This window comes from Osmerus mordax, chromosome 26 (assembly GCF_038355195.1).
Source record: "Osmerus mordax isolate fOsmMor3 chromosome 26, fOsmMor3.pri, whole genome shotgun sequence".
Classification (NCBI taxonomy): Eukaryota; Metazoa; Chordata; class Actinopteri; order Osmeriformes; family Osmeridae; genus Osmerus; species Osmerus mordax.
The window spans coordinates 7,144,160-7,161,576 of record NC_090075.1 but is presented as its reverse complement, the minus strand read 5'-3'; the positions used below and the strand labels follow the sequence as shown (position 1 = coordinate 7,161,576).

The following is a 17,417-nucleotide window of genomic DNA, read 5'->3' as shown; positions in this document are numbered from 1 at the left end:
TTCATGTAAAGATGCCAGACTTATTTTACAAATTACCCGAATATTTCGCTGAGGGGACAAATTAACAAAGGACAAAATTACAACAAAAGAATAGAACATATACATACCACAGCCAACAAAAAGAAACCAAACCCAAACTCTATAGTTTTCTTTGTATGAGGGCCAAGTGCTATCGCTTTCAAACTGTTACTTCAAACTGAAACAATAATTGGTTTAAACCACTGTGTATGTAGATATATTGACTTTGTATTAAAGAAATGTTGTCTGAAAGCCGTTGGTCAGTCTAATATTTAGTGAATGTTATGATTTATTACTTATAAACGAATTTACTTATTATCATTGTTGTTATACAGTATACAATTGTTGTATGTAACATTTAATAGGATTATTTGACCCCACCATCCAAATCAGACCCTACCTGAAGGTGTCCTGGCCTACAGTTGCCATGTAACATATATGTATATTCTGTTCTAAAGCTTTAATGAACCGAACATCCATATTCAAATTCAACTTGGACGGGAAGGTGAATCAGGAAACATGTCCTTTTGAAAAGCTTCCAGTGCCACCGTCCTGATTATCATGATCGACCAAACCCCTGGAATCTTTGAATCGGGGGAACTACATACAGACAACACATGATTGGCTGTGAATGCTTTGCCAATGTCTTTTGCACATATTGGTTCATGAGCTTAATCACAAACACAACCTTTGTTTCCCTAAGCCCTGTCTAGAACTTAGCAAATGCCAGCATAACGGTCGATGTGGAGGTGGGGCTGAACTTTCACCTGTTGCTATTTGCTCTCCCATCTGTCAGTCACAAAGGCTTACCACACATCTGCTGTCCCCAATGTAAATAGGTCAGCACATGGGCATCGGACTCAGTGACATCAGTTGTTAAACCCACATTTAATTGACGTGATGTCTATTACGCAGTGCATAGATCATATGAAAATGTATTAATGCACTCATAAAATGGACCACTGGGCATAATCTTATGACCGATTGAAACCGAAAAAGATGTAAAATGTTATGTGACCTTACACCAGCTGGATCTGCCGATGCCTGTCGCCACAACCAACGTGTTACAAGATGTCATATTGTCACCAGAGAAGTGTCTCTTTTTAGAGTGGAGTGTGTATGCTTTATGACACTGTAGTTCATGAATAAGACTCCTAATTGTGTTTCTCTTGACAAACTTGAGAGTTGTTACTTGGTCCACACTGTTTTTAATTGTTAGCCGAAAGACTGCGAGGGGCGGCGGGAGGGAGTGCAGCGGTAATTATGCAGTGATTCAAACGCTAGCTCATTAAGACCCAGCTAAGCAAGCGATCAAAGAATCGATGTGACATTGGACCCAATAGCCAAAGAAATTTGTAATAAATGGCAAAGCAATAAATTGGATTATCCACAGCCCCGTGGCAAGCTCTCTGTTGCAAATGACAAATCAATCCAATCAAGACTCGTAAAACTACGAGCCAGAAAAGAGGCCTCGTACTTGACATTTTTTGGAGGTCATTCATTTGTAACTGCCGACTTTGGTGTATGGATTGAAATGTAGGTTATGTCTTCGCATAACATTCAGAGTGCGTTTAAATATTCATGATGTACCATCAGGTATTCACGACCACCTTTATTGTCTAGATTTAGTGGTTTCGATTCGAGCTGGGCAAGATAGGGGCGCTGTCAAAGATGCTCAAGGGCCATAGGCACAAAGAGTCACCAAGGTACTTGGTGTCAAGATCTCATATCCAGAAAGTACCAGCCGAGCTTGAATATGAAAAAGCTGTTTCCCCCAAATGTCAACATCTCAGCTCTGGTGTCTGTTGATGAGCGACAGTGTCCTCACCATGAGCGATGGATTGATAACTGCATTCTGTAGGTTACATGTCAGATATAGCCCATGGACTGTGTGGAAAACAGATGGCAAATAATGATATGCATTCATGTTGCAGATGCTGTCTGACTGAGGCATTGGTGGTACACTAGGTTAATACTAGGATTTCAGCAGTCTGCTTGAAGGAGCTGGGCATTTCTAAACATAGAGCACATTTGTTACATGAACTGTTTACTGTTGTAGATCATCTTGTCAGATATCCTAAACATATACAAGGAGTGGTTTCTTTCATGTCTATAGAAACGGACACGATAGATCCCTTGTCCATAATATGCTGACTAGTTTCTCTCATATGACTGTGCTGCCCTCTGCTGGACGTTATATGGTATATCTTTCTGACAGCCACACTGAAGTCCAATTTCCATTCAATTAAATCTAAGATTAACAGACGACGTATTAAAATGCGTTCTGTTGCTTCAGCGGCTCTGTCTCTATGGTAATTGCCTCATCACTCAATACGTATTGTAAAGCTGTTCTGTGGAAGACTTCAAAACATGCTTTGGTTTAATGGCACATATAATGTGCTGATTAAAGTATTACAGCTGTAATGCGTTGTAATGAAGCACTTCCGTTTCACTGAATTGATAAAAACAATTGTTGGTGTTTGGGTAGCCTACATATGACGGCATGTTTATACTGTGGTTTTAGGTGGTGTCGGTTCTTTCTGAGACGTTGAAGTGCTTGCGGAGAACTGAGTAAGTCTGAGTCAGGGTGCATCTCCTGCAGTAAAATACGGACATAATAAATCCGCATCGCTCGCTACACAAGTAGTAGGGTGTATTCCCACTCGCTGATTCCTTCATCAATCTGTCTGTTCCTCTCCTCCCTCACCCCTCGCGTCTTCGTATATGTCCAGCCAGGGTGACGCAACTGACTGATTGCCACCATTAAAGTTGGATCATGTTAGAGAAGGCAGCCTATCTCGAACCGTCTCCTTATTACTCATTTCTCCGACACTTTTTTTCCCTTTATCTTTCTAGTGTTTAAGCTCATGCGCAAGAATCGTGGGGAGGTTATTTGCTATTATCTTGTGTGTGAGTGTAATGCTTTTTTCAAAACGTGTTTGTTGTTGTACTGCTAACGAACCATCGTTGTGTTTACCCAATTTTACCCAATACAAAAAAACAAAATATATATATTTTAACCTTCGCGATGTGGGGGGTCTGAGACAGCCCGACGGTTAAAAGAAAATGCTTCACTTTGTTTTTGTATGCCGTAAAGTTGTCGCAATACGACGGTGGGTCACAATGACTGATGGGTCAGGATGACCCGAAGATAACACAAGGGTTAAGAACCTACTCTACTGAAGTGACCATATCTGCAAAATCTCTCCATGATATATAAAGCACATTCTCAGAGTTTATGTTAAAGCGCCTTTTCCTGTCTTCCAATGGAAAGTATTTAGCCAAGTGCCAGATCACAAACTGTTGGAGTTTAGGTATTTGTTGAATTCCCAGAAAAGGATTGTAGGTATTTTCTTTTATTTGTCATCATCTTTACGTGGCTTGTTTAGAACTAGGAGACAGAAACCCCTTACTGAGTCCCCTTGGAAGTGTGACTTGGTTTTCACTAGCCCTCCTACCATTGAATACTGGAATGACACTTAACTAATCATCTTGATCACTCAACACACAAGGATAAGCATGTCCACTTAGTCCCAATTGAATCTCATCTAGGAAGATGCAATGGGTGGGAAATCAAATCTCATCCCAGTTTCCAGCTGAAACCTTAGATCTTAATGTGGCTGTATGGAAACAGCATCATTCAGTAGGACTGTTGCGGACCAAAAAATCGAGCAGCCGGATGACCTGCATTATGCATTAACTTCGAGTCGAGTATGCCGTCGTTTGCAGTTTTAAAAATAGCCTATTTGAGAGTCTCACGCTTCTCACGCAATCTTTTGACATCTCATAGCTTCAACCGCCTCCTTTGCAGATTCCATCACATACTCTGACCTGCTTGTGAGCTTGTTTGTTTGTTTGTTTACCCTGATCTAAGCCCCTCATCCTCTCACCCGGTTCTCCAGATTCATCAAATCGCCCTGGGAATAGCCCTTAAACTGAACTTTTCCTCTTCAAGTATCATCCGTCTTCCAGATAAACTCTAAGATGTTCTGTCAAGCACTGGTTACTTTTTGAAATCAAGGCGAACCATTTCCTTAAGAGAAGAGAGAGCTAACGACCTTTCACTTGGAAGAGATCTCTTTTTGGCATACTTATCTACCAGCTCGTAGTTAGTGTTATGGTACAGTGCATCCCATTATTCTAAGGAATTCCCAGACTAGCGATGACGTTTGTTACCTTTAAAAATGGCATTATCAGTATCATAGCAGGAAGGACAGTTATGCAGCTGAGCTGTACATAAGCCTCTGCATGAAAGTTCAAGGCTGACTCGGCTGAATGTGCATGTTGGCTGACTGGACTTTGTTTTAGTAAGCTTTAGGCCCCTCAATGAAAGTTGAGGTTGCAAGAGACTGTCCAAAAAATATTTGGATCCACTTTACAAGGAATAATACGGATATAAATCAACCATCCCTTGAAACATTTATAGTTTTCACATATGGTATGTGTATCTCCTGTTGAGTCCAGGAAACAGGACAAAACTGTTGGCAGAGAGAAAGTGCCGCACACTCCTAGAAGTGCTTAAAATAGTCCCTCGTCCCAGTGTGGGAGGTGAATGATGACTCACAACTCTCACCTTAAATAATTGGCCGTTTCAGCTCTGTTTGAGCATGTCTCCCCCACAGACAGTTGAAAAGGAAGAGATTCTGCAGACCTCTCTGCTACCTCTTCTCCTTTGTTTTTCTTCAAGATTTCTTTGTCTCAAGGAAGCTCCGAGTAGTTCTTTTATCAACTTCTCGATTGTTTCTGGCAGTTTTTCTGCCCGAAGAACAATGTCTAGCTCCCCTTGCTTGAAAGTGTATCATAACATAAACCATACGGCTGTCTGTTCGAGTAATGAGTCTTGCCACAGGGATGACCTCACGGAAGGGTTCTTCAGAGTTCGGGATCTCTGGTCTCTGGCAGCACCTGTGGGCTCCTGTTTGTCTGCTGTCTCTCCTCTGCAAGTCTACAGTTCATTAGACACGACAACCCAAGTCTGGAAACCTGTTTCTTTAGATCAGCAAACGCACACCTGTGGGACTGATGTGGATTTAAAAAGTGTGATTATTCTTCTTTTTTTCATCATTTGAACTTTTGTGTGGGAGACCTATATGGGTGTGGGAACTAGTAATATATGCGTTTATTCCCCACAAATGGCAATTGTAAAGCTTTGATCCTAACCTCCTACCTTTCACGACCCGGTATTGTTTTTAGTGCCTGAGGTGGCAGTCTGGCTCCCAGTTCCTGGGTGAGGAGTTGTCTTGTCAGCCCATAAGTGTTGACAGCAGGTCCTTAATGCATTTAGCTGGCAAACGGGCTAATTTGAAGGGAAACCAAGCAGAACTTGTCTGTTTTGATGTGGTCGGCATTCCTGCATGAAATGAGACATCAGCCTTAGATAGGTGGTGGTTCCACTGACCTCACTGCTCTGGAGAAGGTGTGGTTCTCATTGGCGTTTAATTGTGAGTTTCATGTTGCAGCTGTGCCTGCCTTAGTGGGCTCGCTAACGCCAGTTATACAGTTGTACCACCGTGCACTTTAGATGGCCTAAAGGCGAGATACGCTGTAATGATTTGGATGCTCGCCTGCCATCTCATCTTATTCTTAGTCTCAATCCAGCCGATGTGTTACAGTAGGCTGTGAAATAAGATCAATCTTATAGCGGTATCAAGGTCGCATTCTAGCATGATACCATTATCCACTGTGCCTTGGCTTTAGTTGAATTGATGCATGCCAAATCCTCTGCTCGTCTGCATCAAATAGCTATTGAATGATCCAACGTCTGTCAAATGATTTAATTTGGATTTAATTTCCTAAAACTGGGCATCTTTGAGCGTTAATTAGTTTTGAAGTTAATCAACGTGATTGCTTGGCCAAGATCGGAGCTACCATAGCTAACCGTATGTGTCTGCACAGCAAGGTTATTGGAAAAACGATGTGTAAGATATGCTATTTCAATCCCCAAAAGGACCCATTTTTGATAACATTGGGTATGACCATGTGGCGATCAACAAATTATTTTGTAACCTCACCACTTACTACATCTAAAATATTTTCCCAGCTAAGCTACCCTTTAACTTGACAGTTGGGGCATTCCTTGGCGGTTTATTATATAAATACTTACATACGTGATAAGTGTACAAAATACCAATGATTACTCTCTCCCTCAACAGTCCTATTCTGGTAAGGATTACTGTTTTGGTCCTCTGCCACATTTGCAACTGGATCCTGCTTTATCTTTAAAAGCATACTGTTGTAAGGAAATACTTGGGTTTAGAAGGGCCGTCCCTTGTGTTTATAACTCCTGTTTGAAGTACTGCAGTAGCCAACAGATTGTTAATGTGACAGTTTGCGGCTAAATCACGGTGTGTTAGTATCAGGGATGAGATCATAGAGATATCACAGTTACTGGGGGTTTTGTTGGTCAACCAGGGGAGAAAGGGAAAGCATTGAAATAGCTAGTCCAGACTCAGAATGTGAGTCTGGAATAGGTACCTTGAAAACGTTGAACATCTTGACCGAGTTTGGAATTCTTTTAGAATAGATTCCAGCTGTATCTCTTCAAAAAAAGCTTAGTGGTTAATCTGTCTGTTAATCATCAGCACTCAGTGTCTGGTACCTCAGGCCAACCCTGCATCTTTCAAAGGCAGCACCTATCTTTGATCACAAAGTGCTTTAACTCACTGAAAGAGGAGCGCTATACATAGTAAAGATAAATTGGTGCAAATAAATTACAAAAATTTTGCAATTCTAAAAATGGCTTGTGCGTGTCTATTTTGTATCTATGTTGCTGGTTGCAGCAGTCGAATATTGTAACTTCCCTCTCTCCCAGTTCTACTTTGTAAGTAATGGATTCCTGTCATTGATTAGTGAAATGGGAGCTGATCAGCCTTACACACGCAAAGGGTAAATTGTGTGTCTGGCTTTCAGTAGCCTACTCAACTCTCCATCTTTTGTGTGCTACTTTTGCAACCTAAAGGCTAACAATCAGGTCAGGGAGTCAGGTGGCTGAGCGGTTAGAGAGTCGGGCTAGTAACCAGAAGGTCGCTGGTTCGATTCCCGGCCATGCCACATGACGTTGTGTCCTTGGGCAAGGCACTTCACCCTACTTGCCTCGGGGGAGTGTCCCTGTACTTACTGTAAGTCGCTCTGAATAAGAGCGTCTGCTAAATGACTAAAATGTAAAATGTAACAAAACGAGTGTCTATATACGGTCAGAAGTTAGTGTGAGACTTATGTGGTGAGTCACCTTCTTAACCCTTGAGTTATCTTCGGGTCATTCTGACCCATCAGTCATTGTGACCCACCGTCGTATTGCGACAACTTTACCGCATACAAAAACAAAGTGAAGCATTTTCTTTTAACCGTCGGGCTGTCTCAGACCCCCCACATCGCGAAGGTTAAAAGAAAATGCTTTTTATGTGTTTTCGGGTAAAGTTGTCGCAACACAACGATGGTTCGTTGTGAACCTTTGTGACCCGAAGGCAGCACAACATTGGTGAAATTCGGTGAAATTACCATGCATTTCCTCGGGTTCTCGAAATAATCGAGGTCTGGGTTTTGAACAGGACAAGACATTTAGGTTCTTGCTTTTGAAGCACCCCAATCCCTCTTTCTATTTTGCGTCATTGAGTTGCTGAAGAGTGAGCATCTGCCCCAGGTCTCATGCAGACTTAAACACATTTTCCTAAAGCAATTTCTCAGTATTCGGCATATTTTGCCTTCATCCTACCACCACGATACTGCTCTTTATTTTCTCGTGGGATGGAATTCACCCGGAACATTCCTGACTCAAACGTTACTAACGAGCCCATCCCCTTGTCTTCCGGAAAAGTGAATAGGAAAAAAACCCACAGACAACTTTGAACTGCGCTTGCTGCGGGGTTGTGAGACGTGCTGAAAACGCTATGAAGATTCAACTGTGTGTCACGTATGTATCCCGTTTCATTTGAATTTATGTTCGATGTACCCTGGTCTGCGTCACATGAGTAGACACACTCACTTATCTCTAGAAACTTAAGGTTTCACTTTAAAAGCATCGGTTGACGCGCATGCACCGTGGCTCGCTGAGGAAGCGACAACGCACAGATGCGTGAGCGTTGATGGCAAACTCCGAAGGTAGGCAATTTTTCTTTCAATTAAATTTGTATTCTTTATCTTTCAACTGACATAAAGCTTTTCATACAATCATATAACTTATTTCCCAATTTTCACCTGTATGTAGAGTACATGCATAGATATCAGGCTTGTACATAATATTCAGATACCTTAGTTTTCTGTGTTTTGATAGAGGTTTCGTCTTAAAGTACCTAATCCAATGACTGAACACATATATTTTGTCTTTGCCTCACTTTGGTTTCATGTAGCCTAGTTCACAGCACATGACCGTTTTATTTCTGCAGACTTGCAGGAATTTGAAAACTTCAGTTGTGCGAAAGTCAAAGGCTAAAGTTTAGGGTTGTAAGCAGTCAAATGAGTGAGCGCCTGTTTTTGATTCAAAAGGCAGCCATGGGAGGATGCCACACTTTGGTAGTGGAGCAACAGATGCAATATAGCTACGCTCGATTTTCTTTTTACATTTGATCCTCAGAGCTTGCTTATTCAGAGAACAGAACGCGTTGCTCCTTACAGAGCATGTACAATAAAACAAGTTATACATCAGAACAATATAACTGTCAGTGGACAAGTTAGATCACCAAGTCCTCTTCCTTTCTGGTGGAGGGACTGGAGGGACACAAACTCAGACATTAAATTATGCGTTTTTCCATTATCTCTGTCATAGTGATTGAATAATTTAGTGAAAAGCATTTTGGTGCTGGAGGCTGGTAGCTTAATGTCACAACAAGGGAATACCTCTCCCTTCCTGTAAACCAACTGTGCCATCTTCTTCGTCTTCCAACCACACACTTGTGCCCTGTGGTATCCATTACTAATAAATATATAAAAAAAAAACAGTATCAAGTTAGACTGGAGCAATTAGAATTATGATATTGAGTGTTGTAATTATTCAGCTGGCCACTCCACTTTGTGGCTGGTGGTTGAAGGAGAGGGTGCAGTGAAAAATGACCAAAAGGGCCGAGAGTGCTTTGCAGCTCGATGGAGAGCATAGCTGGGGGAATTGGACGGAACGACGGGGGGGGGGGGAATACAGAGAACACATTCTCTCTCTCTTAATTTGAACCGTACTCTCCTCCGAATCGTGTTAGTGTTGACGCTCTGAATTGACGTAGATATGATCGGTTGGAACATACTAATGTCAGTGTAGAGGATGTCTGTAAGGAAATGAGGTCACTTTGGTTTTGATTGTGTCCGATTTCATCTGTAGTCTTTCATTCCGTTGGCTCAGTCAAGGTTCTAACCAAGATCTCGGTGCATTTGACAGTGTGCCTTTTAGGACATTCACCAGAAACTGTCTGCATTTATTTTCAACCTCTTCCAAAACGCTTTATGATCTTCCTCTCTGTTCAATTCACCTTCCTTTTAGGTATCTGTATATTCACACTCACTAAAGGAGATTGTTAGTGGAAGCAAGGCCTCTAAAAATAATTTTCACAATAGGCAAGAAAAACCAACATCTGTGTTCCATATGTGTGCTAAGTTTCTAGCTTTGTCTAAACCCTGTCAGTTGTCAGTATGAAGAGTCCTTTGGGGAAAAGTCAGTTTATACAAATATTGTGTTCTGCGTTGCATTTTGCTGTTGCTCTAAATATTTTTACGTTAGTCATGGCTGTTCCCGATTTGTCCCAAAAATAAATCTGCAGAATGTGTTGTGCTGTTCAATGGAATGTTTAGAAAAAGTCCCTTTGTGTGCCTACTAAATAAAAACACAAGACATGACTAAGGCATTTGTGTGACGCATGCCACATTTCTGTTTAATTTCACAAGGTAAAGCAAGAGAACTTCCAAGTCTCCAAAATGTACTAGTTTCCACCTCGCCTTCTCCATCCTCCGAACGCCCGCCGCCCTCCCTCCCGCCGCCATGAATGCCTCCGCCCGCCCCCCCAACGAGACGACCCCCTTGTGCTTCTCCATCAACAGCCCGCCGTTCAACTACAACACCACCATCCCCTCCGCCTACTTCTCCGCCATCTTCAGCACCCTGGGCCTCAGCTCCAACCTCATCGCTTTGGTGGTCCTCCTCAAGTCCTTCCAGCGCACCCACAGCCGATCGCGCTCCTCCTTCCTGATCTTCCTCTGCGGCCTGGTGGTGACGGACTTCATGGGCTTGCTGGTGACGGGCGCCATCGTGGTCACCTTCTACGTCACGCACTTCAACTGGCGCCGGCTGGACCCCCACTGCCACTTCTGCAACTTCATGGGCATGTCCATGGTCTTCTACGGCCTGTGCCCGCTGCTGCTGGGCGCGTCCATGGCCGTGGAGCGCTTCGTGGGCATCAACCGGCCCTTCGCCCGCTCGGCGAGCATGTCGAAGAGTCGGGCGGCGGCCATGGTGATGATGGTGTGGGTGTTCGCCGGCGCGGTGGCTCTGCTGCCCCTGTCGGGCGTGGGGAGCTACCACATGCAGTTCCCGGGCTCCTGGTGCTTCCTGAACATCAGCTCTGAGGGCAGCGACCTGCTGTTCTCCCTGCTGTTCTCCACGGTGGGGCTGCTGTCCTTGGGGGTGTCGTTTGTGCTCAACACGGTCAGCGTGGTCACCCTCGTCAAGGTGTGCTGCGGGCAGGACGGCATGCAGCGCCGGCGCGACTACGAGGTGGAGATGATGGTGCAGCTCATCCTCATCATGGTGATCGCCTCCATCTGTTGGTGCCCCCTGCTGGTGAGTCGCACGGTGCTACCTGTCACACTGGCTTACTTGCACACGCACACACACACACACAAAATAAACCTGATTATTTAATTAGTCGCAGACACAACCATGCCTTTTTCTATTTTTCCATGATGAACATACCTTTTCAAGCCTCTGCTATCAAAACGTCCCAAACTGTTTAAATGTTTACGCACAGGTTGTTCATATAAAACGCCTTCCTCCTCCTTGTTAAACAAAAACACTCCCTGGTTCCCTGGCTCTCTGGTTGAGTACCACAGAGGGGGACTGATAAAGTTGTTTCAAATTGGAATGAGAACCCCAAGCAGGGGTAAGCAGTGTGAGTTGCCTTAATTTCTCATCCAGGAAGTATTGTTGACTGTGTAGCTGTGTGTTAGAGAGTGTAGCTGAGTGTTGCCGGGCGATAAGGCCCATATGTTAACTCTATCTCCAGAATGTGGCAGAGGGGATATCCGGTAAGGAACCTACATTCCCCAGACATCTGGCTCCTTCTCTGACATTTCACGTCCCCCTTCTGTCTCTACTTTTTCTCAAGCTTCTCAAGTTGTTTTATGAAGGAGCAACTCGATATGAAAGCACCAGAGAAATCCAAAAGTTGTTTAGAGTTATTCAGAACCACGGTTGAAGAACAACTCTGAACAGCTCAAAGTTGCTCACTCACACACTCTAGCCATCCCTCCATCCCTCCTTCCTTCCCTCCATCCCTCCTTCCCTCCCTTAGTCTCGCCTTCTTCTTCTCCCTCTGTCTCCTCTCTTGTTTTTTCTCAGCGAGAGTGGAATCAGCTCCAAGCTTCACTTAGCAAGCCAGCCTTTCTATCCTTCATTACACCATAGCAATGCTGGCTGTTTGAGACCTTAACGAGTGGAAGGTCACCGGACTATTGCCATGTAAGGCCATTTTTACTACCGGTCTCTCAGTTCACTTGAATGCAGACAATTCCCAGACAGGCCTTTCTCAATGGTATCTGTCACTTTATCCAAGCACACTATTTCTGCACATAAAGTGGTGCCGATAGTGAGGCACTTATCGGACAAACAACAGGGATTTGATTCAAAACAACTCCTTGCTAGGTGTCTTCGTCTAGTTGTTTTTCTGTGCCTGTGACAGGATCTGCAGGTGTTGTGTTCTGCTGTGTCCCCGCGTTGTGCCTCGCCCAGGATTGACCTTGTGTGCTTGTCCTGCTGCATAGGTGTATAGCCTGACGAGGGCTGTGTCAGCTGCGCCCGTAGAACCCCAATCTATGCTAACCTTCCTGCGCTTCGCCACGTGCAATCAGATTTGCGATCCCTGGATCTACATTGTGTGTCAGGAATCGAAACTAAGGCGAGTAAAAAACAAAAACAAACACAGAAAGAACGTTGGCACTTTTTCTGTACAGCTTATCACCGCTCAACCTAAATATCACATCTTTTGCCTGGACTTGCCTGGATCAAGCCCTGAAATAACCAGTGTTCACAGAGCCATCCGCTCATGCAAGTTCACTGATTCCTGGCAGCTTTCATGCAACATTTCCCATAAACCCTTCCTTTGAAACAGCCCTGGCCCAGAAATGCACTCCAATGGGCTTGTTTGTATCCATTCCGTGCAGCTAATCAACCACTCACTTGAGCGCTTGGATTTTATTTTTTTTTTCTCATTGGCTGGCTTCCTTGTTGGCTAACCATTCAGACCAATCATGGAGCAGTAGAGACATCTCATGAAACCGTTGTTTTGAGTCCATGAGCTGTCAAACAGAGATTTACAGTGCTAACTCGCAGCATGCGGCATACAGTAGATGCATTTAAAAACCGCTAAAATCATCAGCTGGAAGCAAATGTGGAGTGGACTGCGCTAATACTAATGGTACGACCATAAGGCCTGAGGCATGCCTTTTAGGATGCTAGGGCCTCGACCGCAGAGACCCTCGTAAACTTGACTCACCAGGGTGGATGATAACACATCACTTTGTGTGTGTGTGTGTGTGGGGGGGGGGGGGGGGGAAAGAGTGTGTCAAGCTGTAGATCTTCTCCATGTGTCCCTCCCTCTCTCCCTCCCTCTCTCTCTCGCACCTTGAGCTACAATTCCTGTATGAAATGTGCAATATAAATAAAGTCTTACTTACTTACTCTACGCTACGCGTTCTTTCTCGTCTCTCGCATGTCCCTGACTCTCTGTATTCCTAACACTTTCCTTTTGATCTTGCCATGTTTCCTTTCATATCTCTCCCCCTCTCTCATTCAAATCTCCCCTTCTCCTGCACCTCCCCCCCCCCCCCCCCCCTCTCTCTCTCCTCCTTTAGGTGTTTATTGCGCAGACTGTGCTGTCGGGAACCCGACTCAAAGTCCCCCTCCTGTTGCTCTGGCTCCGATTTGCCACCTGGAACCAGATCCTGGACCCCTGGGTGTACATCCTGTTCCGCAGAGCCGTTCTTAAGCGCATATACCCCCGCATGGACTGGTCCAGGGGCTCCATCATGAGCCTGTACCCCTCCTTCAGTGGCACCCTGCGCAGGCTCACCCGCTCCTCCCTGGGGGGCGCTCAGGAGGCCGACCCCGGGGGAGGGAAGGTGGAAGACACTCCCCATCCTGTGAAGGGTCCGCCCCCTTCTCTGTAATTTGGTTGAATCAGGGGGTTTCCAGCCCTCTTCGTGGAAAGCTACCTGCCTATAGGATAAAGCTCAAATCACACGTCGCAACAAACCTGATTCGGCAAATCGACCAGCCAGTTATTAGTATCAGGTGTGCTAGATTAGTGTCAAAGCGAAAAAACCACAGGCAGGTACCTCTCCAGGAGCAGGGTTGGAGACCCCTGGTTTGAATGATCTGGCCGCACTAGCTTTTGGCAACTGAGGGTGAATTTTTTCGTGAAGGTTAGTGAAGTATTTTTTTTTTGGGGGGGGGGGACGGAAAGTAGTATGTCCCCGTTCAGTTTGGGTCTGTGTAGGCTGTGCTTCTTAATGAGGGGAGATCATTAACTTGGATTAGACGGTCCCACTGAAATAATTGCACTTTTCGGACTGAAAATCCCTTCTGGTGAAAGATTCTGCCATGTGGCATATTTTGTTCACGTGACTTAAGTATTTCGAGCCATTCAGCTCGTTATGATGGAGAACGGAGAGCTGCATGCCGTGTTTGACAGCAGCATCTGGCCCAGATCACGTGCACTGTTTCTGCGTTCTTCACTGTCAAACTGAACACCTTCCCTGGGTGGCTACCCTTCCAAAGACAACAAGTTTCTGTGTGGGCTCGAGTCCGTTTGACATTGAATTAATTTAGGAGACGCTTTCATCCAAAGCGACGTATTAATAGTTTTCAGCAAGGGGGTGTTGATAAGGAAAGAGCGTCCACTTGTAAGTCTGGCTGCTCTTGCCTGACGCTTTGCAGATGTTCCATTTCAAGCCAAATCACAGTTACAGTTTTTGTTCAACTGCTTACACACAAAATCCTTACTTGTCACACAAGTTCTGAAACCTGACACTCAAACACCAGAACCCCACATCAAATCTGCAAAGCCATACGCACATGTTTGGCCTTTGACTCAGTTTTCAATTTCATCAAACACTTTTTGCAAAACACAACACACAATTTTCCACGTAACACACACAATTGTAACAGGAAGCATCTTGATTTCCTTTTTCAAACACAACCAAAATGCCACACTAATTCATCAGTGCCTCACACTAACTCCTCACACATGTGCAAACATTGAGAGAGGACAGTGTTCAGCCCAACCTCAGCAGATATACTGTTGCAACAGTAATTTTGACATTTTGACAAGAGCACAGGTGAAAATGACTTTTCTATTCTTTCTACTTTACTGTCTCCAGTACAGTAGAGTAAAATGTAGCCTACTATATGCACTACATCAGTATTTTTTGTACCCATTCACTGCAGTCCATGATTGTACTGTACTGTATTTCATTTGCTGTATGCTTTCTTTTGTCTCCACAAATGTATTAGCTGTCTTTACAGTATGTAGCATACTACAGTATTTGATTTGAAATGTGTTCTGATCTTCTGCACAAAATGCAACCTTTACGTAGACAATGTGGAGAGTACAGTTTTCATATTTTCATCAGTGTGCAGTACTGGTCTTGTGTGTTGTGTTTGGTCAACATATTCATGTACTTTACGTATTCTACTGTAACAAAATCAAGCAAGTTATATCATTAGAAAAGAATAGTTATTGTAAAAGTGTTTTAAATAGTGTGTAACTGGTTCAAACAGAGTCCAATGTTATGAACCATGTCTGTGGCATACGGTGACAGAATGGGGTTTATATACATGATTGTATAGCAGACATCCTAACCTGCAGAGATTCATTTCTGGGAGGTGGCTTCCCCCCCCTCCCCGGGACGCAATCAGGACGCGCAATATGCACCTGTTTCGACCATAAATTGTACAGTCTCGCGCTCGCTCTAAATACAAAATTCCGGGAGCCGTATAGCAAATGCTATACGAAATCGTATAGCATTTGCGGGTGTCCGGGAGCCGTTATTGAAATTCCGGGAGACTTGGGATGTCTGGTATAGTTTTGAACGAAGTGTTTCATTTTGCACAAGATTGGAGGTGTTCTGATACTTGTGTGTCTGGTTGTGTGAATCGTGTGTTGTGTTTTGAAAGAGTGAGCCCCGTTTTCAAAATTGTGCTTACTAAGCAATTGGAAAAAACTGTATACACATACTTCTATTTTAGCATCCATTGACTGCAGTGCACTGCATGATTGGTCACAGTCTGGTGGATTACTCTATCATACTGTGCAACAGTACAGTGACTGTAAAAAGAAATTCTGACAATATTGTAGAAAATAGTATATATTACTGTATGCCACAGTTCATGGCACACACACGCAACATTCCGTAATCACTTTTTTCAAAATTAGGTTTGGTTTCTGTCCTACTACACTCTTTCTTTTGTATTGTGTAATACTGTATTCACAACCACAAAAGGTTTTGAATAACTGTGTGTATATGATATATCCAAAAATGTTATATTATCGCAAAGGTGTTTTTAACGTAAGACAAATGTTTGCTTTTGAAACGTGTTTGTGATATGTTGAATGCAGTGCTTCAAGGCATGGCATTTTGCATCTTTTATGTGCAATGCTTGGATTTGTGTGTAAAGTACATTTATAAAAAAGAGGGAAAGTCAACCAAAAAAAAGAGGGAAAGTTAAAAAAAAATGGGTGTAAGCAGTTGAAAAAAACTGTAATATCGTGCCTTTTGTACAAAATTACAATACTAGGTGCTTTACAATACAATGAGAATACAGCAATGCAATGAGAATACAGCAATGCAATGATACAATGAAAATAGACATGAAGGGCGTTAAATGATAGGAAATAAGAAACACAGTAGAACAGAGAGACCAGTGTATCACAGGAGAGGGTAAAAACATCGAAAGGATTAGGAGAATGCTAAGCTAAAAAGATGTTTTAAAATGAGGCATGTCTTTGAAAGGTGTTGACTGACAGTTTATCAGCTACAGTGATTAGGACGAATGGTGGGTCGTGGAAATCCTCATTGACGTTTTGAAGTGGAGGCTTCCTTTGCCTCAACAGGCACATTAGTTGACAGGTAATGTTCCCTCTTACGCTTTAGTATCCATATATCTGAAAGAAACAATGTATGTGACCTTTGACCTTATCCTCCATGTTAATCTGTCTCACCCCATACAGTAACTCATGGGCACACAGGTTCTAAGAAGGATGAGGAAAGATCAGATGGTGAAATTACGCATACAGTATATGCATGTGTTGAAATATATAGTGAAAGTTGTGACTGATAATATGAAATTATATACAAAAGTTTGGTTCCCAGTAACACTGTACAAATATTAAGGTTGTGTGATTGTTGTAAGTGTTTTTAGCACACTTAGTCAGATATACTCTTCAGGTTTATGTACAGTAAAGATATCTTACAGGACAGTATACTTGATCAAATGCATAATGATGTATGTCCATAGCAGTAGACTTGGAGGATTATGAAAACAGTATTTATTTGTAATGTAGAATGTATTGAAACTGCATGTTGAATCACCCTGCACAGTTGCAAAGCTTTTAGTTTACTGTGTGTTGGGATGTGTATTTGGAGTATGGACTATGGACTATCTTATTTCAATAACACATGTGCTTTATTGTACGTTAATAAATAAAATCTGCCTTGTTTGTTTTTGCAAATGTAATTTAACTCAAATATAGACGGATTATGTAAAATTATTACATATAATGAGTAAATAGTTTCCTATTTAGGATATTCTATGGAATTAACTTTTATAGAATACTTTATTAACATACAGTAAAAATAACTAGTTGAGAAGTTGTTACAGTTGAATAAATTGGTCTGTGATTCTCAACGACACAACAATTTAAGATTAGAAATGTTTTATTGTCAATTTGAACTTAAGATACACATGAAATATGCCTTATTCTCAGGTCTCCATAGAGTAGAATATGATTTAGCTATTGAAGTACTCTAAAATAACCACGCAGTAATATTTTTCAGTGACAAAAATGAGGCCATTGGGACAAAGAAACACTCAACAAAGTTTTTAAACCGATACGTTTATACATTAATGATTCATAACTAGTATGTCTTCTTTATTTCCAAGGGTATGTGACACCCCTATGTACATTATATCAATAAGACAAGCCTCT

The 17,417-nt window shown here is 42.9% G+C and overlaps 1 protein-coding gene across 2 annotated transcripts; it reads left to right on the top strand.

Moving 5' to 3' along the window:
• The first annotated feature begins 8,008 nt into the window (after positions 1-8,008).
• On the top strand, positions 8,009-15,195 carry tbxa2r (thromboxane A2 receptor). 2 transcript variants are annotated; one of them, XM_067230051.1, is made up of 3 exons: positions 8,009-8,115; positions 9,883-10,774; positions 13,078-15,195. In XM_067230051.1, the coding sequence occupies exons 2-3, from the start codon at positions 9,977-9,979 to the stop codon at positions 13,375-13,377; spliced, it is 1,098 nt and encodes a 365-aa protein (XP_067086152.1). In that variant the 5' UTR covers positions 8,009-8,115; positions 9,883-9,976; the 3' UTR covers positions 13,378-15,195. The 2 variants fall into 2 exon arrangements, with proteins under 2 accessions (XP_067086152.1, XP_067086151.1); XM_067230050.1 differs by having other exon boundaries at positions 13,063-15,195.
• Positions 15,196-17,417: the final 2,222 nt, after the last annotated feature.